This window comes from Pantherophis guttatus, chromosome 17 (genome assembly GCF_059756535.1).
Source record: "Pantherophis guttatus breed Tessera chromosome 17, ASM5975653v1, whole genome shotgun sequence".
NCBI classification, from domain to species: Eukaryota; Metazoa; Chordata; class Lepidosauria; order Squamata; family Colubridae; genus Pantherophis; species Pantherophis guttatus.
In genome coordinates, this window is record NC_142079.1 from 3,895,951 (window position 1) to 3,918,670 (window position 22,720).

The window sequence follows — 22,720 nt, forward strand, 5'->3', positions numbered from 1 at the left end:
CTGAGTCTCCGGAGAAGGGCGGTATATAAATCAAATTTAAAAAAAAAACAAAACTGACCATGCCCAGTTCCTGCAACCCTTCTTCATATATTTTAGCCTCCAGTCCCCTCATCCTCTTTCTTGCTCTTCTCTGCGCTCTTTCCAGAGTCTCCGCATCTTTTTCTTCCAGTTGTCATTCCCAACCTCTCCAAGCCAGAAAAAGGAACCAAAAGAAAAAGGCTCAGCTAAAAAGTCCAGCATCACCTGGATTTTGGCCTAGAAGACCTCTGAGGTCCCCCTCCTCCAAGTTCAAGTTTCTCCTTCGCCCCCACCCTCCCAGCCTTCCCATCTCCCCGCCTTTCCACAACGCTGATTGGGTCTCTTCGGCCAATCAGGTCTTTCTCTCTACCCACCCCAGCCTCTGCTGGTGCGGTGGGATGGGGGTGGGGGGCGCTCCAGGCGGCGCAGAGCTCCAGGCGCGTCTTGGCACAGTCTTGGTGTGCGCGTCTTCTCTTCGCTTCCAGGAGAGAAACCTGAGCGGTTGTCCGGAGAGAGCTGGGCTCGGCTGGGGCTTTTTTGGGGGGCCAGCAGCGAAGGAGAGGCGAAGGGAAAGGGATGAGCCCGGGCTGAGCCGGTTCCCACGCTTCTTTCTCCCACCTGCCGTTGCGCTCCCGTCCAAACTTTCGCCTCCTCGAGCGTCTTCTCCGGCTTCCTTCCCACCCATGGCGGGCTCGTCGCCTCCCCCGGCTTACTCCGACCTCAAGCGGGGCTTGGAGAAGAGCGGCAGCGGCGCCCAGCTCCAGCTGAACGGCGACCAGGACATCCCCGGCCCCGAGGAGGAAGAGGAGCAGCGCCCCGCGCCCAAAAACTATTTGTGGCTGAGCATTCTCTCCTGCTTCTGCCCCGCGTACCCCGTCAACATCGCCGCCTTCGTTTTTTCGGTCATGGTGAGCCGAGAGGGGGGGGGAGGGGGGCGATCGGGCGGGGAAGCCAGGGACCCGCTGACACTTCCGCGCCCTGCCCAACGTTGCCAGAACCCCCTGCCCAACGTTGCCAAGACCCCCGTCCAACGTTGCCAGAACCCCCTGCCCAACGTTGCCAAGACCCCCGTCCAACGTTGCCAGAACCCCCTGTCCAATGTGGCCAGGACCCCCTGCCCAATGTTTCCAGGACCCCCTGCCCAACGTTTCCAGGACCCCCTGCCCAACGTTGCCAGAACCCCCTGCCCAACGTTGCCACGACCCCCTGTCCAATGTGGCCAGGAACTCCTGTCCAACGTTTCCAGAACCCCCTGCCCAATGTTTCCAGAACCCCCTGCCCAATGTTTCCAGAACCCCCTGCCCAACGTTTCCAGGACCCCCTGCCCAACGTTGCCAGAACCCCCTGTCCAATGTGGCCATGACCCCCTGCCCAATGTGGCCAGGAACTCCTGTCCAACGTTGCCAGAACCCCCTGCCCAATGTTTCCAGAACTCCCTGCCCAATGTGGCCAGGACCTATCCGGGACTCTGCGTCTCCTGGCCGTCGGGGACACATCCTATGCGCTTGGGCACCCCTGCAAACGGAAGCCGGGGGGGGCAGGGAGGAGGAGACCCCACCCGGGTCCCCCCCACCCGTGTTACCTTTCTCCCCTTCCCAAGCGACCCCCACCCACCCGCCTCCGTCGTCCCCGTCCCACCTTTTCTCTCTTCCCTTTTGCGCAAAGGCGCTTGTGCGCTTTTACGCACGAACCGCTCCATCTGAGTCTTTGGGGTCTAAGCGAGGGGCAACCGCAGGGAAAGGAGATTTGGGGGCGCGGGGGTGAGGGCTAGGGGTCGGGGAGCCAAGAGACGGGCTCTCCAGGTGCTCTGGCATCGGTTGATAGTAAGGGGGAAACCGAAAGGCGCGGCGGCGAGGATCGTTTCAGGCGCTGCCTTCCAGTTTGTAGCCGCCGCGCGGATCCTGCCGGGCGTTGCTTAGGAATGGGTTGAATCCCGCGAGTCGTTGAAGCTCGGTGCGGGCTCTAGATTTCGCAAATGTGCAACGGTTAACCCGGTTTGGGTCTCTAAAGCTTGCTTCCAGTCTCCCCTCCAAAATATGCCCTGTTGGTTTGCTTGGTTAGGCTTTAACATCGTGTGGGGGGGGGGGGGTTGGGCGGTGGGTGATTTTACACTTTTAAGTGTGGCTCGGGGTTGAAATGAGGGGTCCTTGGTGGTTTTCTTGCCGGCGTTTCATGACCCAACTAGGTAACATCATCAGTGCCGTAAGAGAGTGGGGCTTGCAGGGAGGAGGAGGACTGTGGAATCCTTGGTGCTCTCTGAGCTTGGTAGTTTTGTTGCAGACGTTTCATGACCCAACTAGATAGCATCATCAGTGCTAGAAGGGAGTAGGGTTTGTGAGAAGAGGAGGAGGAGGAGGAGGAGGAGGAGGAGGAGGAGGAGGAGGAGGAGGAGGAGATTGTGGGGTCCTTGGTGCTCTCTGAGCTTGGTAGTTTTCTTGTAGATGTTTCATTACCCAACTAGGTAACATGATCAGTGCTGGAAGGGAGTGGGGTTTGCGGAAAAGAGGAGGAGGAGGAGGAGGAGGAGGAGGGGAGGAGGAGGAGGAGGAGAATGGTTCCTTGCTGCTCTCTGAGCTTGGTTGTTTTCTTGCAGACGTTTATCAGTGTTAGCACTGATAATGTTACCGAGTTTGGATGACGAAACGTAGCACCAAGGTCCCCTAACTTCCCTTATCCCAGCCATGATGGCCAGCAGTAGTGAGGGAGGGCAGAACGGAGGATGAAAAATCCCATCGCAGTTATCACAACAGCAGAGAAATCTGGACCTCCAATTTCCACTTGCTAATGGATGTTCTTAAATGTACCCAAACCACGGGGGAAGGAGGAATATCTTGTTATGCAATTATCCTGTTTATTATTTATTAGACGACAACCCCGTAGCCTGTTGGGTCACCGTTTCAGAAATATTCCCCTTATCAGATTCCTCAGCCAGAGCTTCTAACATACCGGAACAAATAATTCTTAAAAATGCATGGATATTCTATGGAAGGGAGATGGACGGTTTCTCCATTTGATAAATAAATAAATTACACCCAGGGATGGACCTGCCTTGAAAATCGCCCATCTTGAAGCTGTATAGCTCCGTCCAGGGAGTGTCTCTATGACATTTTTATATTAGGTCACCAAATGTTTGATAAAATTTGCCAAATTTCAACGCCCCGTGAAGTCACGGGTCCCAGATTTTGGATGCTTTTTTTGAATCCCTAGTGCCACGTAATGGGGTGAGATCCCGTTCCTTATCCCAGCTTCTGCCAACCTATATATATTTTTTGAACCCTGAAATAAGCACTTGACCTTATTGCCATGCGCTCAAAAGCCCAATTGGGCTTATTATCAGGGGATGTCTTGTTTTGGGGGAAACAAGATAGCAGATGCGTAAGATTATTTTTAAAACTAAAAAAAAAAAATGAAATCATTTCAGATCACCTAGAAGCAGGAGTGGGCTTCAAAAATTTTAGCAAGGGGTTCTCTGCCCAGTTTATTTATTTATTGTTTATTTATTGGTTCGATTTATATGCCACCCTTCTCCGGAGACTCAGGGCGGCTTACAATGCATTAAGCAATAGCCTTCATACTTTTATGTACATACCTGCTTAGTAGGGCTTTCGCCCCCCCCCCAAGCGGTGTTCTTTTTTATACAAAGTCAGCTTATTTCCCCCACAATCCGGGTCCTCAATTTACCTACCTCGAAAGGATGGAAGGCTGAGTCAACCTTGAGCCTGGTGAGATTTGAACTTGCAGTAATTGCAGGCAGCTGGTACTACTTAACAGCACTTTAGTCCGCTGCACCACCAAGGCTCTTATTAGTCACTGAGTGGGCGTGGGCATGGTGGGTGTGGCCTAGTCGGCCTCCTGCACCATGGTGGCGGGAAGGTGTATTTGCCCTCCCCAGGCTCCAGAGGCTTTTCTCGAGCCTCCAGGAGGGCGAAAATGGCCTCCCCAGGCTCCAGAGGCCTTTCCGAACTTTTGGTAGGCCTGTTTTTCACCCTGCCCAAGCCTCCGCATGCGCCCTGCAGTTACCTCCAAAACGGGCCGCGTGGGGGACTCCTGGGAGGGACGGGCTGGGCAGGGCCAGCCAGGAGTGGGATTTGATTTATTTATTTATTTATTTATTTATTTATTAGATTTTTATACTGCCCCCTCTCCCGAAGGACTCGGGGCGGTGCACAGCCAAAGTTAAAAACATACAATATAAACAATTAAAATACGTTTAAAACAGAATTAAATCTAAAATGGCTCCCCAATTTAAAATGCCTTACCCATACCCCTATAAAAAGAATTTCATCTCTTTTTTGTTCCCCGTGGTTTAATTCTCAATCGATCACTCTGGGCTAACCTGATAGCCATCTATCTCCATGCCAAGCAAGGTGTATCCCAGTTCTAAAGACGGATGGGCTGAATCTCCTTTTCAGTTTATATAGTTGTTGTTCCGCAGTTCGATGAAAAGGAAAGAAAGAAAGACTATTTCATTGACGTTGCTATTTTGGGAGAGGTTAAGATGAAAGAGAAACAATTTGGGGGGTGATGGGGGGGAATGACAAAGCACCAGGATTTGCAGATCAAAGTTGTACTTAGGGGAAAAGGACGTCTTTGTTCTACCAATCGTGATTGAAGCCCTCCGAGTGACACATAAAGGATTTCCTCCATATAGCAAATGTTGAATTTAGCAAATATATATATAGAGAGAGAGAGGAAAAACACACATAAACCCTACGAAGAAGTAAGAAAATAGATAGATAGATAGATAGATAGATAGATAGATAGATAGATAGATAGATAGATAGATTTATTTATAATTTGATTTATATGCCGCCCTTCTCCGGAGACTCAGGGCGGCTTACAATGTGCTCAGCAATAGCCTTCATACTTTTGTATATTTATACAAAGTCAGCTTATTGCCCCCACAAACTGGGTCCTCATTTCACCTACCTTAGAAAGGATGGAAGGCTGAGTCAACCTTGAGCCTTGGCGAGATTCGAACTTACAGTAATTGCAGGCAGCTGGTGTTAATCACAATGCTATCAGTCTGCTGAGCCACCAAGCCCTTATAAATATTGAATTTATTGGGCCTTTTTGCACCCCCTAATTTTACAGCCCCCCCCAAAAAATCCCTTTTCGAGCTGCCTAGATTCTTAGATGCTACCTTCATCAATTTTTAGGTCTTTCGTTTGAGGGGTTTAGTTTAATTTAGCTTGATGAGGGGGTTGGACGAGACCACCTCCAAATTCCCTTCCAACTCGGTTATTCTATTATTCTATTATTCTTGGAAGGACTTTGAATTCGTACGTTTCCACCACTCTCGGACTGAGAATCCGGCTGGACTTGTTCCCACCCCACCCAAAAAAATAATCCTTTAGATTCTTGAGAAAAACTTGATATGCATGACGGCCAACACCAGCTAAAAAGCAGTTGTGACATCACACGGTTGGGAATAGACAATAACGAGGTTGCAAATAACGGGGAAATTCAGAATAGATAGATAGATGCAGTGGTGAAATCCAATTTTTTTTTTTTTTTTACTACCGGTTCTGTGGGCGTGGTGTGGCTTGGTGGGCGTGGCAGGGGAAGGGTACTGCAAAATCTCCATTCCCACCCCACACCATTCCTTCCGAGGTAGGTAAAATGAGGACCCGGATTGTGGGGGGCAATAAGCTGACTTTGTATATAAAAAAAAGAACACCGCTTGGGGGGGGCGAAAGCCCTACTAAGCAGGTATATACAAAAGTATGAAGGTTATTGCTTAACGCATTGTAAGCCGCCCTGAGTCTCCGGAGAAGGGCGGCATATAAATCAAACCAATAAATAAATAAATTTCAGTCCAGTCTCTTCTCGAAAGCCTCCAGTGATGAAGCTCCCACAACTTCCAAAGGCAACTTCTGTTCCATGGGTTGATTGTTCTCACTGTCACAAAATTTCTCCTTATTTCCAGGTTGAATCTCTCCCTGTTCAGTTTCCATCCATTATTCCTTGTCTGGCCTTCGGGTGCTTTGGAAAATAGGTAGACCCCCTCCTCTTTGTGGCAGCCCCTCCAATATTGGAAGACTGCTATCCTGTCTCCCCTGGTCCTTCTCTTCACTAGACCAGCCATGCCCAATTCCTGCAACCGTTCATCGTATGTTTTAGCCTCCAGTCCCCCAGTAAGTGAGGTGCTCCATCACTGCAAGTTTTCAAGAAGAGATTGGGCAAGGAATCCTTTCTTAAAAAGCTCCAGTGATGGAGCATCTATAACTACGATGTGATGTAATATAAACAGTGATCTAGCAATCACTGTTCTAGACCTGGCGATCTAGAATTCGAGATTAGAACCTAATTCTTCCCAATTGCTTGGATTATAATCACCCTTTTGCTGGGGGTGACACAGTGGGGGGGGGTGTTCCCTTGTTGGCTGGGGGTCGCCTTACTTGCATAGAACGCTGAACAGGAATAACAGAGTTGGAAGGGACCTTGGAGGTCTTCTAGTCCAGCCCCCTGCTCAAGGAGGAAATCCTATACCATTTCGGACAAATGACTGTCCAGTCTCTTTCTGGAAAACCTTCAACGATGAAGCATCCACAACTTCTAGAGGCAAGCAGTTCCACCGGTTAATTGTCCTCACTGTTAGGAAATCCCTCCTCAGTTCTAGGTTGCTTCTCTCCTTGATGAGTTTCCATCCGTTGCTTCTTGTCCTGCCTTCAGGGGCTTTGGAGAATAACAGAGTTGGGAGGGACCTTGGAGGTCTTCTAGTCCAACCCGCTGTCCAAGCAGAAGAACCTATACCACCCCACACAAGTGGCTGTCCAGTCTTTTCTTGAAAGCCTCCAGTGATGGATCACCCACAACTTCTGGAGGCAACTTCGGTTCCACCGGTTAATTGTCCTCACTGTTAGGAAATCCCTCCTCAGTTCTAGGTTGCTTCTCTCCTTGATGAGTTTCCATCCGTTGCTTCTTGTCCTGCCTTCAGGGGCTTTGGAGAATAACAGAGTTGGGAGGGACCTTGGAGGTCTTCTAGTCCAACCTGCTGTCCAAGCAGAAGAACCTATACCACCCCACACAAGTGGCTGTCCAGTCTTTTCTTGAAAGCCTCCAGTGATGGATCACCCACAACTTCTGGAGGCAACTTCGGTTCCACCGGTTAATTGTCCTCACTGTTAGGAAATCCCTCCTCAGTTCTAGGTTGCTTCTCTCCTTGATGAGTTTCCATCCGTTGCTTCTTGTCCTGCCTTCAGGTGCTTTGGAGAAGAGGTTTGACCCCGTCTTCCCTGTAGAGGCAGAAGCTCCTTGGGGGTGACCAGCAGAAGTTCAGGCTGAGGTTGCCTGCTCTTTTCAGCAGAAGTCACACCCTTTCTCTATTGATTCCAGGCAGGGAGAAGGAATCTGGGCCAAAAGACAAGACTGAGGCATTTAGCAAGCCTTAATGGACTGCGGTCCATTACTTAGAAAAGACAACGGTCTGGTTGTTTGTTTTTTTTGAAGCTCCAGGAGATGCAGGGACCCGGGCCAAATCCTGCCGAGATATGAGGAAGCCAACAGGATGTGGGAGGAAGGAGGCGCGATTGGCGAGATGGGGGCGGGAGTGGGAGCTCCTCCACCCATCCACCCATCCGCTCGCTTTCTGACTGCAACGGCTCCGAAGATTTGGGAAGCCCTCCCAAAGCGGGTAGACAATACCCACCGTGCTTTTTTTCAGGCTGGCATTTAAAGCATGGTTAGAAGAAACACTTCAACAACATATTGATGTCAGGTTTCGAGGTCGTCTCAAATAAATTGCATTTCAAACAAAGTCTTTGAAGAAAAACTCCCATTTATTACGCACGACGTTCTAACTCCGACTCATCGCAGCCAACACTGACTTCCAGACCCAAAACCCTCCCTTTCCGTTCCCCACTCCCCTGCACTCATTGGCCATCTTCCAAGTCACTCTACCCCTAATCTACTGCTCCAGCTCAAATGAATTTCCCCCCTCCCATCCCATCTCCTAGGGGATATTATCTCCAGGGAAAATAAGCAGGTGAAAAGTCAAACGTCCCTTTCCAGACGCCTCCGCTCCTCCTTCTTATGTCAGCCCTAGAGTAACTGCAGCTTGAAGTGATTGATACTCCTTGCAGCCAGCTGGTCATTTGCATCCTTTTTAGAGGGTCATTGAGGCCACTTGGAGGTTTTATCTGTGTCCTCAGGGTCACCTGAGTGGTGCAAATGGTTCCTATAGGACACAAGGAAACTCTCCAAGTGGCCTCAAAGACCCTCTAAAAAGGATGCAAATGACCAGCTGTCTGCAAGGAGTATAAACCCTTCCATGCACCACCATCTGGTCAGAGCTGAAGAAGCTTCTTGGATGAGAAGTGAAACGTCTTCAAAGAAAAATCAGAAAGTCCAGTGGCCTCCTGAAAAAGGACCTTTGGGACAACTGTGACCTGGGTGACTGAGAACCTCTTCAGACTTTTAGCTCCCTGGCTGCTATTTCTTCTCAGGCTCATCTTACTCGTGACATCAGAGAGATCCAAGATTTCAGGCTTGGCCCTTGAGACTCGAGTTGTTGCCTGCGTAGGCTTCGGTGTCCCCTTGCTGTAACGTGATCTGTTTGTGTTGAGCGACATCTTCACGTTTGGGAGAAAGCAGAGGAAGGCTTGTCCTCAAAGGCCTGCAATTTCACTGGCTGCTTTTGTGCTTTGGAACCGGGGGCGTAATTTTATGTATTTATTTATTTATTATTTATTTATCTAAAAAAAACCCCAAAGCCGTCGTTTTTTTGCAAACCACCTCTCGGGGTTCCAAAGCCCGTCCTCAAGGGCGGCCCTTGATAACTGAGAGGGCCAGACATGCGAGAGGGGGGAATCTCGCAGTGCAAGGAGCTCCGCAGTTGAATACATCAAAGATAGGAGCGAGTTGAAGGAGATGAAGGATCATTTTCTTCTAAGAGTGTTAGAGATGGTTAAGACAGGTAATTTAAAATAAGGGAGGAAATAGATGTAAAAGGGAGACCAGTAGGTTACAAATGTCAATACATCGGAACATCATCGCCCTCTCACGACGATGGGAAGTCTTGTGGTTGTAGTAAGTCCATCCAAAGGAGGTGGGGGAAGAGGTCTCAAAGGGTCGTCCTCTCACAGCGACCAAACCATTTGAAACAAACAAAGAGAAGGTGGTCTATCTCCCCATAATCCAAGACTCTCGATGTCTGTATCTCCTCCGGTCCTGATACCAGCGATGGCCGAGGATTAGATCAAAAAAGTAAGGCAGAGCCACTGGACAAAGTATTTAGGGTTAAATAATCAGGGTAATCTTGGGGGAATAGGTGGTAAATAAAGCTGCAGATCGATCTAAGATTGCAAGTTAACGCTGAGTGGTCGTAATAGACCTAGATCTGATAAAGGAGAGAGGGACAGTTGAGGGGGAGAGTAAGTCATCATCTCCAGTTTGTAATCCTCAGTCCCTATCCATCACCTTGCTCAGGCTACTTAGTTCAATTAGTTTAATAAGTCCTCAGAGTTTCAAGAAAGAGGAGTGCAACAGATCCCTAGAGGTTGAAGGGATCCTAACATTTATAGCCTAACATTTAGTTTGTCAAACACGTACAAGATAGCAGGTATGCATGCGAACATGGTCATGAACGAAGGAAATGAGTACAAATAAATGGGGACGGTAGGTTGGGGACGGTAGGCACGCTGGTGCGCTTATGCACGCCCCCTTTACGGACCTCTTAGGAATGGGGTGAGGTCCACGGTAGACAGTTTAAGGTTAAAGTTTTGGGGGTTTGAGGATGTAACAACGGAGTTGGGTAGAGCATTCCAGGCGTTGACCGCTCTGTTGCTGAAGTCGTATTTTCTGCAATCGAGTTGGGAGCGGTTTACCTTGAGTTTGTATCGATTGTTTGCCCGTGTATTGTTGACGCTGAAGCTGAAGTAGTCATTGACAAGTAGGACGTTGTAGCAGACAATTTTGCGTACTACGCTTAGGTCAGACCGTAGGCGGCATAGTTCTCGGTTTTCTAATCCCAAAATTTCGAGCCTGGCGGCATAGGGGATTCTGTTGTTCATGAAAAAAGCTTGCCTATGCAGAAGTGCCTTATGGGTCTTAACCAATGGTGAAATTCAAATTCGTTTACTACCGGTTCTGTGGGTGTGGATTGGTGGGCGTGGCAGGGGAAGGATATTGCAAAATCCCCATTCCCACCGCACTCCGGGGGAAGGATACTGCAAAATCCCCATTCCCACCGCACTCCAGGGGAAGGATGCTGCAAAATCTCCATCCCCACCCCACTCCAGGGGAAGGATGCTGCAAAATCCCCATTCCCACCCCACTCCTGGGGAAGGATGCTGCAAAATCCCCATTTCCACCCCACTCCAGGGGAAGGATACTGTAAAATCCCCATTCTCTCCCCACTCCTGGGGGAAGGATGTTGCAAAATCCCCATTCCCACCCCACTCTGGGGCCAGCCAGAGGTGGTATTTGCCGCTTCTCCGAACAACTCAAAATTTCCGCTACCGGTTCGCCAGAACCTGTCAGAACCTGCTGGATTTCACCCCTGGTCTTGACGCCCTCGGGAACAAAATGGGTGCAGAGTTCAGGTCGGGATTTTTTAACCCTGGGTGCAGCCGTCTCCTCCTTCTGCTTCTTTCTTCCCGCAGGCGCTAAACAGCTACAATCAAGGAGACATCGAAGGTTCGAGAAGGCTGGGCCACACGGCTTTGGTGGTTGCCATCGCCTCCATTCTCATCGGGGCCCTGATGATTGCAGTACTCTGTATTGTCCATTATACTACGGTAAGCCCCGTGGCTTGTACTCAATTGCCCTCAGCCTGGGGTCCTTCCCGGGTAGCGGGACTACAATGCCCATCCTCCCCAGCCTCCAGCCTAGAGGAGGGATGGGCAATGGAGTCCCAACGCAGCTGACGCGTTCTAGATCGCCCAACACAACGGACCGTCTCTGTTTTCTCCAGAGGCAGACGATTTAAACATTGATACCCTTTCGTAAGGACGCATTGGAAGAGCACCTGGCGACGGTGTACGTGCCCACAGAGTGCCATAGGTTCAGTGCCACAGGGAGTCAGTGTGCCACCTCTGGCACGCATGCCATAGGTTCGCCATCATGGCAATAGGCCAAACTGGCTCTCTTATAGTTAGAGATCAGGGACGATGGACGTCGTAATTCAACAACACATTTCAAGACTCCTCTCTTTTCTCCTCTTCCTTTCCCGTTTCTCTCTTCTTTCAAAACGGGATCGGATGCAATTATTGTCTGCGGAAAGCTAAAAATCTCTGGCAAAGAGGGCACGGTTAGGATCAGGGGAAGAAATGAAATTAACATTATTTTTTCCATTAAGCTGGACGGGGCCCGACGATTAATGCAAAATTTCAGCAGCCGAGGGAATTGAAAGAACAGCTAACAACTCCCCAGCTTGAGCCAAAGAGTTTTTTTGAGTGCACTTCTATCAAATTATCACCGTTTTAAAGCGAGAAGCCTCCGTTCACCTATAACATCATAACAAAAAGAATGGAACGCAATATTTTAGGAAGTAAAACAACAAAACAAAACAAGGCTATAAGGATTTTTTTAAAAAAACACCAAAATGTTTTTGCTATAACCATCCATAATTCTTCATGTGCTCCTGATCCTATCCTTCTGTTGCATTAGCAGAGGTATAAAATCAATATCACGTGAAGTATTAATCACCACTTTATACAGCCCTATAGTAAGATCACACTTGGCATACTGGATCCAGTTTTGGTCACCATATTAAAAAAAAAAAGATGTGGAGACTCTAGAAAGAGTGCAGAGAAGAGCAACAAAGAGGATTAGGGGACTGGAGGCTAAAACATACAAAGAATGGAATGAATGCAGGAACTGGGGATGTCTAGTTTGATGAAGAGAAGGACTAAGGGGAGACATGATAGCAGTCTTCCAATATCTCAGGGGCTGCCCCAAAGAAGAGGGAGTCAAGCTATTCTCCAAAGCACCTGATGGCAGGACAAGAAGCAACGGATGGAAACTAATCAAGGAGAGAAGCAACTTAGAACTAAGGAGACATTTCCTGACAGTGAGAACAATTAACCAGTGGAACAACTTGCCACTAGAAGTTGTGAATGCTCCAACACTGGAAGCTTTTAAGAAGAAGTTGGATAACCATTTGTCTGAAGTGGTGTAGGGTTTCCTGCTTGGGCAGGGGGTTGGACTAGAAGACCTCCAAGGTCCCTTCCAACTCTGTTATTCTAAAGGGCTATCTTTAAACCCTGATGTCTTTTCCACACGAGGCAAAGCCTCTTCCCCTTCTCAGTCTCCTTTTTTTTGTTATGTTGACATCGGCCGGATTTTAAGTCCCCTTCCAATCAAAGAGGAAGACTTTTTCTTATTGTAGTCCGTGTCTCTTTTCGGTATGATTTTATTTCTTGCATTTTCTCCATTGCGTTGTGCTGTTGTTGGGGTTTTTTCTTTCTTTCTTTCTTTCTTTCTTTCTTTTTTTTTTTGAGTTTGGTGCCCGTCTGTGTTTTGCACTTTTAAGCTTTTTTGCTAGCTTTGCAATCCACCTGGTGAATTTCTGAGGCAAATGAGAAAAGCGAAAATGAATAATAAATGAGAAAGTTAGAGGGATGTGATTACATTTCTTGGCTGGATTATGCTGTTGTATTTTTATTTTGGAATTTTTTTACTGCTTATGGCATTTTATTCAATGTTCCCCTCACTCTGGCTTTTAAGTCTACTTTTTAAGGTTTGTATAACTGTCCTTCCTTCCTTCCTTCCTTCCTTCCTTCCTTCCTTCCTTCCTTCCTTCCTTCCTTCCCTCTTTCTTTCTTAAACTCCAGGCCTTCCTTCCTTCCCTTCCTTCACCTTTTCCCCTTTTCCATCTTCTTCCTTCCTTCCTTCTTAAACTCCAGACAATCCGGCCTTCCTTCCTTCCTTCCTTCCTTCCTTCCTTCCTTCCTTCCTTCCTGCCTGCCTGCCTGCCTGCCTGCCTTCCTGCCTTAACTGCAGACCTTCCTTCCTTCCTTCCTTCCTTCCTTCCTTCCTTCCTTCCTTCCTTCCCTTCCCTTCCCTTCCCTTCCCTTCCCTTCCTTCACCTTTTCCCCTTTTCCATTTTCTTCCTTCCTTCCTTCTTAAACTCCAGACAATCCGGCCTTCCTTCCTTCCTTCCTTCCTTCCTTCCTTCCTGCCTGCCTGCCTGCCTGCCTGCCTTCCTGCCTTAACTGCAGACCTTCCTTCCTTCCTTCCTTCCTTCCTTCCTTCCCTTCCCTTCCTTCACCTTTTCCCCTTTCCCATCTTCTTCCTTCCTTCCTTCTTAAACTCCAGACAATCCAGCCTTCCTTCCTTCCTTCCTTCCTTCCTTCCTTCCTTCCTTCCTTCCTTCCTGCCTGCCTGCCTGCCTGCCTTCCTGCCTTAACTGCAGACCTTCCTTCCTTCCTTCCTTCCTTCCTTCCTTCCTTCCTTCCTGCCTGCCTGCCTGCCTGCCTTCCTGCCTTAACTGCAGACCTTCCTTCCTTCCTTCCTTCCTTCCTTCCTTCCTTCCTTCCTTCCTTCCTTCCCTTCCTTCACCTTTTCCCCTTTCCCATTTTCTTCCTTCCTTCCTTCTTAAACTCCAGACAATCCAGCCTTCCTTCCTTCCTGCCTTAACTGCAGACCTTCCTTCCTTCCTTCCTTCCTTCCTTCCTTCCTTCCTTCCCCTTTTTCTCTTTCCCATCTTCTTCCTTCCTTCCTTCCTTCTTTAACTCCAGGTCTTCCTTCCCTCCTTCCTTCCTTCCTTTCTTTCTTTCTTTCTTTCTTTCTTTCTTTCTTTCTTTCTTTCTTTCTTTCTTTCTTTCTTTCCTTCCTTCCTTCCTTCCTTCCTTCCTTCCTTCCTTCCTTCCTTCACCTTTTCCCATCTTCTTCTTTCCTTCCTTCTTAAACTCCAGACCATCCTTCCTTCCTTAACTGCAGACCTTCCTTCCTTCCTTCCTTCCTTCCTTCCTTCCTTCCTTCCTTCCTTCCAAGTGGCTGTCCAGTCTCTTCTTAAAAATCTCCAGTGATGGAGCGTCCACAATTTCTGGTGGCAAGTTGTTCCACTGGTTAATTGTCCTCACTGTTAGGAAGTTTCTCCTTAGATCTAGGTTGCTTCTCTCCTTGATTAGTTTCCATCCATTGTTTCCTGTCCTGCCTTTAGCTGCTTTGGAGAATAATTTGATCCCCTCTTCTTTGTGGCAGCCCCTCAAATACTGGAAGACTGCTATCATGTCAACCCTAATTCTTCTTTTCTTTAGACTAACCAGATCCAAAACCTGCAGCCGTCCTTCATATGGTATAGTCTCTAGTTCAGGGGTCTGCAACTTTAAACACTCAAAGAGCCATTTGAACCCGTTTCCCACAGAAAAGAAAACACCGGGAGCCACAAAACCCTTCCTGTGCCTGACTATTTCCTGAGAGGCCCCAAAACTAGCATCTGTAGTTGAATTAAACGTTCTGTTTTCTTCTGAAACTTTTCTTTTCTTGGATTTATCCATGGTTGGCCTACCGGGGGTTGAAAAGCTTATTAAAATTGTGTGTCGGTGGGTGTTGCCCATTGGCGGTTGTGACGCATATTTTGAGCTACCGGGAGCCGCAGCAGAGCGATGAAAGAGCCCCATGCGGCTCCAGAGCTGCGGGTTGCTGACCCCGTCTCTAGGCCTTTGATCATCTTAAGTCAGGGACTGCCTCTATGTGCTTCGCATCACTTAATAGCAGACGGAGAATTTGGTCCAGCTCTGGGGATGAATTAGCGGCCAATTCTGCTTACTTTTCCCTCTCAAGCCCGGAGGGAGGGAAGCCGATCCATCTGGCCGACGTCTGCAGCTTTCGCCCACAGGCAGCAGCTGTCCCTGCCAAAGGATCGGGTTACCGGATGCCCCAAGCAGGTTCACAGAAGCTACCCGGGCACGTGGGGGCAGAGGGACCTGTCCTAAGATGTCTCCAAACACATGGAGAGGAGCACAAACTGCCAAAATAATAATCATGATAATCACATTGGGGGCCTTGATTTTTCGATTCCCATAAAAATTGGGTGGAGCTTTGGTCCTAGGAGGCCAAAGGCTGCATTGCCCTGTAAGCTCCATCCCTTTCATTCACAGAATGGTCAAGAACGGTTGCAGGAACTGGGTATGTTTGGTTTAATGAAAAGAAGGACCAAGGGAGACTTGGTAGCAGCCTTCCAATATCTCAGGGGCTGCCCCAAAGAAGAGGGAGTCAAGCTCTTCTCCAAAGCACCTGAGGGCAGGACAAGAAGCAACGGATGGAAACTAATCAAGGAGAAAAGCAACTTAGAACTAAGGAGACATTTCCTGACAGTGAGAACAATTAACCAGTGGGACAATTTGCCTCCAGAAGTTATGGGTGCTCCATCACTGGAGGTCTTCAAGAAGACGTTGGATAACCATTTGTCTGCAGTGGTGTAGGGTTTCCTGCCTAAGCAGGGGGTTGGACTAGAAGACCTCCAAGGTCCCTTCCAACTCTGTTATTCTATTCTATTCTATTCTATTCTATTCTATTCTATTCTATTCTATTCTATTCTATTCTATTCTATTCTCAATTCCATATTTTCTATTCTATTCTATTCTATTCTATTCTATTCTCAATTCCATATTTTCTATTCTATTCTATTCTATTCTATTCTATTCTATTCTATTCTATTCTATTCTATTCTATTCTCAATTCCATATTTTCTATTCTATTCTATTCTATTCTATTCTATTCTATTCTCCATTCCATTCCTTTTTTCTATTCCATTCCATTCCATTCCATTCCATTCCATTCTATTCTATTCTATTCTCCATTCCATATTTTCTATTCTATTCTATTCTATTCTATTCTATTCTATTCTATTCTATTCTATTCTATTCTCAATTCCATATTTTCTATTCTATTCTATTCTATTCTATTCTATTCTATTCTATTCTATTCTCCATTCCATTCCTTTTTTCTATTCTATTCTATTCCATTCCATTCCATTCCATTCCATTCCATTCCATTCCATTCTATTCTATTCTCCATTCCATATTTTCTATTCTATTCTATTCTATTCTATTCTATTCTATTCTATTCTATTCTATTCTATTCTATTCTATTCTATTCTATTCTCAATTCCATATTTTCTATTCTATTCTATTCTATTCTATTCTATTCTATTCTATTCTATTCTATTCTATTCTCCATTCCATTCCTTTTTTCTATTCTATTCTATTCTATTCTATTCTATTCTATTCTATTCTATTCTATTCTATTCTATTCTATTCTCCATTCCATTCTTCTATTCTATTCTATTCTATTCTATTCTATTCTATTCTATTCTATTCTATTCCTATTCCTATTCCTATTCCTATTCCTATTCCTATTCCTATTCCTATTCTATTCAGAGCTACGTTTTTTAAAATGTTCCGAGCTGAAACCGTTGACGTTCCCATCGGCAGCGGTTGGATTTAATTGCTCCCATCCACTCAAAAGCACGCACTTTAAATTAAGTGAGCAGAAGATGGCATTATATCTGAAGGATTACGGCTAACCCGGGTGCTAATAAAAGAGGCAGGAGGCAAACCCGAACCGTTTCACGAGGGAGGGAGATTCTTGCAAAAAAAAAAAAAAAGACATTTTTAATTCCCCCACTGTGTTTGAAAGTTCCTTAGCTTAGACAACGGGCAGGAAAGAGATTGCAAAATGATGCGTGCCATTTTCCATCAAGCCGGCATCGAGTTACCGAGAAAGTTGAAGGCCGAGAGATGACAGACAAGACTCCAGAGAGTGCTAATTCAGCCTTGCTTGGGAAGAATCCCAATGTTTGAAGCGGATCGTGATTTACCAGAATAGCTTGGGGGGGGGGGCCCCCAGAGGCGTGCTTGTAAATGAAAATGGGCAGCTGCAAGCAAAAGGAAAAAAAAAACAAAACCTCTCTTTGGAAAAAAGCCCATTTGCAAAGAGAAGAAGAAGACAAGCCGTTAAAATGGGCCCGTTTGCAGTCTTGGAGGAAAGTCGTTATTTGCATAGGAGCGATTTGGGTCCCGTCTTTTCGGGTCCGTTGGCAATCCCGGGGATACAGGTAACCTTCGACCTGCAATCGTTCTTTTAGGGACGGTTTTGAAGTTACAACACTCCTGGGGGGGAAAAAACGACTTATGAGTGTTTTCCACGCTTATTACCGTTGTAGCATTCCCCTCCGCGATCGTGTGATCAAAATTCAGAGGCTTGGCAACTGGCAGGTTATTTATGACGGTTGCAGTGTCTGGGGGTCATGTGATCATGGAATAGAATAGAATAGAATAGAATAGAATAGAATAGAATAGAATAGAATAGAATATAGAAAAATGAATAGAATAGAATAGAATAGAATAAAATAGAATAGAATAGAATATAGAAAATGAAAAGAATGGAATAAGGAAAGGAGAATAGAATAGAATAGAATAGAATAGAATAGAATAGAATAGAATATAGAAAAATGAATAGAATAGAATAGAATAGAATAGAATAGAATAGAATATAGAAAATGAAAAGAATGGAATAAGGAAAGGAGAATAGAATAGAATAGAATAGAATAGAATAGAATAGAATAGAATAGAATATAGAAAATGAAAAGAATGGAATAAGGAAAGGAGAATAGAATAGAATAGAATAGAATAGAATAGAATAGAATAGAATAGAATATAGTAAAATGAATAGGATAGAATAGAATAGAATAGAATAGAATAGAATAGAATAGAATAGAGAAAATGAAAAGAATGGAATAAGGAAAGGAGAATAGAATAGAATAGAATAGAATAGAATAGAATAGAATAGAATAGAATAGAATAGAATAGAATAGAATAGAATAGAATATGGAGTGGAGTGGAATGGAGTGGAGTAGAAAATGGAATGGAATGGAATGGAATAGCATAGCATAGCATAGCATAGCATAGCATAGCATAGCATAGCATAGCATAGAATAGAATAGAATAGAATAACAGAGTTGGAAGGGACCTTGGAGGTCTTCTAGTCCAACCCCCTGCTCAGGCAGGAAGCCGTACACCGCTTCAGACAAATGGTTATCCAACCTCTTCTTAAAAACTTCCAGCGATGGAGCATTCACAACTTCCGGTGGCAAGTTGTTCCACTGGTTAATTGTTCTCACTGTCAGGAAATTCCTCCTTAGTTCCAAGTTGCTTTTGGGACCTTCCGATAAGCAAAATCCGTGGGGGAAGCCAAAGATTCGCTTAACAACCGTGTCCCTTACTTAACTGCAACTGCGGTGCTTCCCTTTTAACAGGTGCGGCAAGGAAGGTCGTAAAATGGAGCCAAAAAAAAAAAAAAAAGCTCACTTCACAACTGTCTCACTTAGCGAGGGAAAATCGGGAACTCCGTTGCGGTCGTAAGTCAAGGACTGCCCGAAAGTTTCTCCAGGGTCAACCGTTGGCGTGCTGTGCCACGTGTGATGGTTCCACGTTCATCCTGTAGTACCTCCAAAAAAAAAAAAAAAAAATTGGCCCGACGGAGAATCCGGTGGCGCATTCCCATGTTCAGGGCGGAGAGGATTTTAATGAAAACATTAAAAACCCCTCCAAGAAAAGGCTCCGGCGTTAGCAACTGGACCGGCTATTGATTCTTTTTAAGATTACCCTGATGCATAATTCAGCTTTTAGCGTTGGGGAGGTGGCATCTGTCAATGGGAACTTAATGCTTTTGAATTTCAAAAGAGCGCCGACCTGCTAATGCAATGGACCGTTTGTTTAATGGGAACACGAACCATTAAATAATGTGTCCATTAGGCCCCGGTAGGGATGAATAATTTACGATGTCAAACTTTCTCAATTTCTCTGCCTCTCTCTCTCTCCCCTCCCTTCCTTTCCCTTTCTTCTGGATTTTCCCATCTTCCTTTCCTTTTCTTTTTCCTGCAATGCAGCACACCATCTGAATTCGGAGACGAAGGATGTGAACGCTTCCCGTTTTCCCCCCCAAACCTGTGACACAGAGGGTGGGGTGGGGGTGGGGGAGGCCTCTGCCATCCCACCAAAGAAATTGAAAACACGGATGATGCTCAACGAACCAGCCCAGATCTGGGTTTGTGCGTTTTTTAATCCTACAAACCTGGTTCGAGGCAATCGGGCTGGGAAAACAAAAAAAAAAAATCTCCATGGGATGATTTTTTGGCTGGCTGTGGGACTCTGTGTTCAGATTAGCCGTTCCCTCCCTCCCTCCCTCCTCGAAAGAACCGAAAACAGGAAAAAAAAGGAGGGGGAAACAAAAATGACCAGTCTTTCTTTCCAAGAATGTCTTTACGGAGCTCTCTTTTGCAACCCGCGACTTCCTTTTCCACGCACGCCAGATGTGTAACGTGTAGCTCGCCTGCCTTCTTCCTAAGCTTTTGCATCTCAACTCGTCCGTTGGCTGTCTCCCAGGCTGGAGATCTTCGCTGGCTGAACTTTCCGGATCGGGAATGGATGTTAAGACCTCCTGACCCACGAGGATGTTAGATGAAGTGGAGTTTCCTTGGACTTTTGACTTCCACCCACATGAATCCGATGTAGAACCTTGGGACACCAGGGATGAAGGCACCCATGAGACACATCCTCACCCAAGTATGGGTGAAAACTAATCAATGGGTGGAAACCATTGGTGAAATCCAATTTTTTTTATTACAGGTTCTGTGCCGTGGCTTGGTGGGCATAGCAGGGGAAGGATACTGCAAAATCTCCAATCTCACCCCTCTCCAGGGGAAGGATACTGCAAAATCCCCATTCCTTCCCCACTCCTGGGGGAAAAACATTGCAAAATCCCCATTCCTTCCCCACTCCTGGGAGAAAAACATTGTAAAATCCCCATTCCCACCCCACACCGGGGCCAGCCAGAGGTGGTATTTGCCGGTTCTCCGAACGACTCAAAATTTCCGCTACCGGTTCTCCAGAACCTGCTGGATTTCACCTCTGGTGGAAACTAATCCAGGAGAGAAGCAACTTAGAACTAAGGAGACGTTTGAGAACAATGAATCGGTGGAACAACTTGCCTCCAGAAGTTGTGAATGCTCCAACACTGGAGGTGTTTGTCCGAACTGGTGTCCGAAGTGGTGCAGGGTGTCCTGCCTAGGCAGGGGGTTGGACTAGAAGACCTCCAAGGTCCCTTCCAACTCTGTCATTCTACTCTATTTCAAAGTCTTCAGTCTCCAGATCGCCTTCTCTGCTGGCCACTCCTGACAATGTTCTATCTTGCAAGACCTTGCCAAGGTCTTGACTCCGTCCTAAAAATGAACCTCTTTGCTCCTTGCATTACCTTCTCTCTCGTCCGACAATAAGGATGTCCTTAAAAAACTGGCTCCACATCTTCTTTTTCTCTCTCTTGGGTAGCAGTGAGCCTGGCCCTCCTTACAACATCTGTAATGCATCTGTTTTAATCGTGCCTCTCTTTCCCATGGCTGTTACCATGCCTCTGTCTTCGAGTTGCATAAAGCATGCATGATCCAGAGAAAACGAGGGCTTTGGAAGGCATGAGGGTGGGAGAAGGGGCTAAACCCACCACTTTCTGCGTCTTTTGGGAGGGCTTGCCCCCTCGGAAGGAAGGAAATCGAAGTTACCTGCCTGCTCCTTGGACTTCTGCAAAAGACACAGTTGCGGGGGGGAATGACACCCCTCCCTCCGAGAAGTGGAGAAATCCAAATAACGAAAAAGTGGCACTGAAATTGAGCATGTTGTTAACCATGATAGAAATATTCAATCTTCTGCTGTTGCCGGATCCAGATATTTTTGACCGTGGCAGCATGAAATGTAATTTTTTAAGCCTCTTTCGTTGAGGAGCAGGGCTATAGGAAAAGATTCAGCTATTCCACCTAATTTTCTTTCTTTTTTTTAAGGGGATCTGGTGTCAGGTTGCAGAATTCAAAGGAAAAGTCCTGCTTGTTTAAGGAAATCCAAGAATAAACTTGCATTGGTTTGTTATGTGCTTTCTCCTGCCATCATTTCGGTACAGATGTGGATTTCAGCTGGGAAGAGAGCAATGGGGGGGGGGTGAGGCTCATACAGGAATGACACCCACCCCCAAAAGCTACAGGAATCAGGGAAACGATCAGGGGGGTGGTGGGGTGGAAGCAGCAAAGAGTAGTAAAAAGAATGGCAGGTCCCTGGATTTGCTCTCCGTTGTTAAGCGAGGAATTCATTAAGGGGAGTTTGCTCCATTTTACAACATTTCTCGCCTGATTCGTTAAGTGAATCCATGCGGTTCTTAAACTGGTCGCTAAGTGAATCTGCCATGGGCTTGGCCTGCCAGAGAAGGTCACCAAAGCAGATCAGGGGACTCTGTGGACCCCTGCAATGGTCACAAATGCGAGTCAGTTCCCAAGCCTCCTGAAGGTAAGCCCCGCGATGGTGGGGACGCCGCAAAGGCAAAGAACGGCGACACGACGCTTTTTTTCAGTGCCGTTGTGACTCGAACGGTCCCTAAGTGAACCGTTGTAAGTGGAGGACTACCTGTAAGCGTTCACCAAATTGCGCTGTTCCTGCGGCGCTCACGGAAAACTGAATTTGAAACCTTTTCGCTGAACGCAGGCCCGGTGAAACGTTTCGGCACCGAGTGCCAAAAAGCTCGCACAGAAATGTCGCGTGCGTGCGAGCTTGTCGGGGCCGCGCTCTGGAAGCCAAACTTCCGGGTTCTGGTGGGCATGCACATCCGACAATCGGCTGACCGGTACGCATGTGAACACCAGTTTGTGGCACTGCCGCACGGGCGAAGGAGGAGCTGATCGTTGCGCGCGCTTGCGTGCCAGAAACCCGGAACATAAACAGGCAAGCCTGCACATGCCGGGGTGACATGGCTTTGCGTGTCACTTTGGGCACGCGTGCCATAGGTTCGCCATCACGGGCTTAACGGGATGGGCTGGTTCATGCCGCACGCAAGCACAACCGCCTTCCCCAGATGGTTATTTTGGACGTCAGGCCCTCCAGGTTCTTTTGAGTTGTAATTATCGATTTTGATACTATTTTGTTGTCCTAAAAGTGGAAGTTTGAGAGTCTTCTGGCCTCGGTCTTCAGCTGTCAAATTCTCCCTTACCATCCCGAGCAAGATCTGGGATGGCTCAAGTCCCAAATCCCTGCCCCCCCCCTCCTCTCTTTCCCCTCTTGGCAGGGTTTACAGGCAGAGACAGATGAGGGGGCCATAAAACTGACGCTCGCCCGTCCCCTAGATCAGGTTAGCCTCCTTCGGGGTCTTAAGGACAGCTGAGCTACAAAACAGCAGCGACTGCACATCCTGGTCTGTAATCCTAGAGAGGCCCTGCTAAATATACCCAGGTCTCTACAGTAGACGAGGTTGAGACAATCCAGCAGATATTTAAACCGGAGAGATTTTCGTTCACAACCGAGTTGCAGAGCCCCTGGACCGAGTTGCCTGGAAGGCTGAAATCAGACCACGCTTCGAGAGGCGTGTTTGAGCCCTCCGTGGTGGCATGTGAAGCTGGTAGGTAAAGGTAAAAGTTCCCCTCGCACATATGTGCTAGTCGTTCCCGACTCTAGGGGGCGGTGCTCATCTCCATTTCAAAGCCGAAGAGCCAGCGCTGTCCGAAGACATTTCCGTGATGATGACTCAACGCCAAAGGCACACGGAACGCTGTTCCCTTCCCACCAAAGGGGGTCCCTATTTTTCTACTTGCATTTTTTACCTGCTTTCGAACTGGTAGGTTGGCAGAAGCTGGGACAAGCTGGGACCAATAGGCAACTTGAGCGCCATCCCAAAACATCCGAAGCACCACTTCAGTACCACCGGCATTGACAAATTTCCCCAT

At 47.1% G+C, this 22,720-nt stretch overlaps 1 protein-coding gene and 1 long non-coding RNA gene across 3 annotated transcripts; one reads left to right on the forward strand and one right to left on the reverse strand.

The window, feature by feature from the left end:
- Positions 1 to 424: 424 nt before the first annotated feature.
- Positions 425 to 20,882, forward strand: TMEM233 (transmembrane protein 233). 2 transcript variants are annotated; one of them, XM_060685146.2, is made up of 3 exons: positions 425 to 926; positions 10,623 to 10,757; positions 18,857 to 20,882. In XM_060685146.2, the coding sequence occupies exons 1-3, from the start codon at positions 702 to 704 to the stop codon at positions 18,866 to 18,868; spliced, it is 372 nt and encodes a 123-aa protein (XP_060541129.2). In that variant the 5' UTR covers positions 425 to 701; the 3' UTR covers positions 18,869 to 20,882. The 2 variants fall into 2 exon arrangements, with proteins under 2 accessions (XP_060541129.2, XP_087736636.1); XM_087880510.1 differs by having other exon boundaries at positions 569 to 926; positions 20,798 to 20,882.
- LOC148111656 (uncharacterized) lies at positions 11,528 to 18,794 on the reverse strand. The gene is made up of 2 exons (XR_015730294.1): positions 18,276 to 18,794; positions 11,528 to 12,529 (listed from the first exon to the last, which is right to left on the reverse strand). It is a non-coding gene; the product is annotated as an uncharacterized LOC148111656 (long non-coding RNA).
- Positions 20,883 to 22,720: the final 1,838 nt, after the last annotated feature.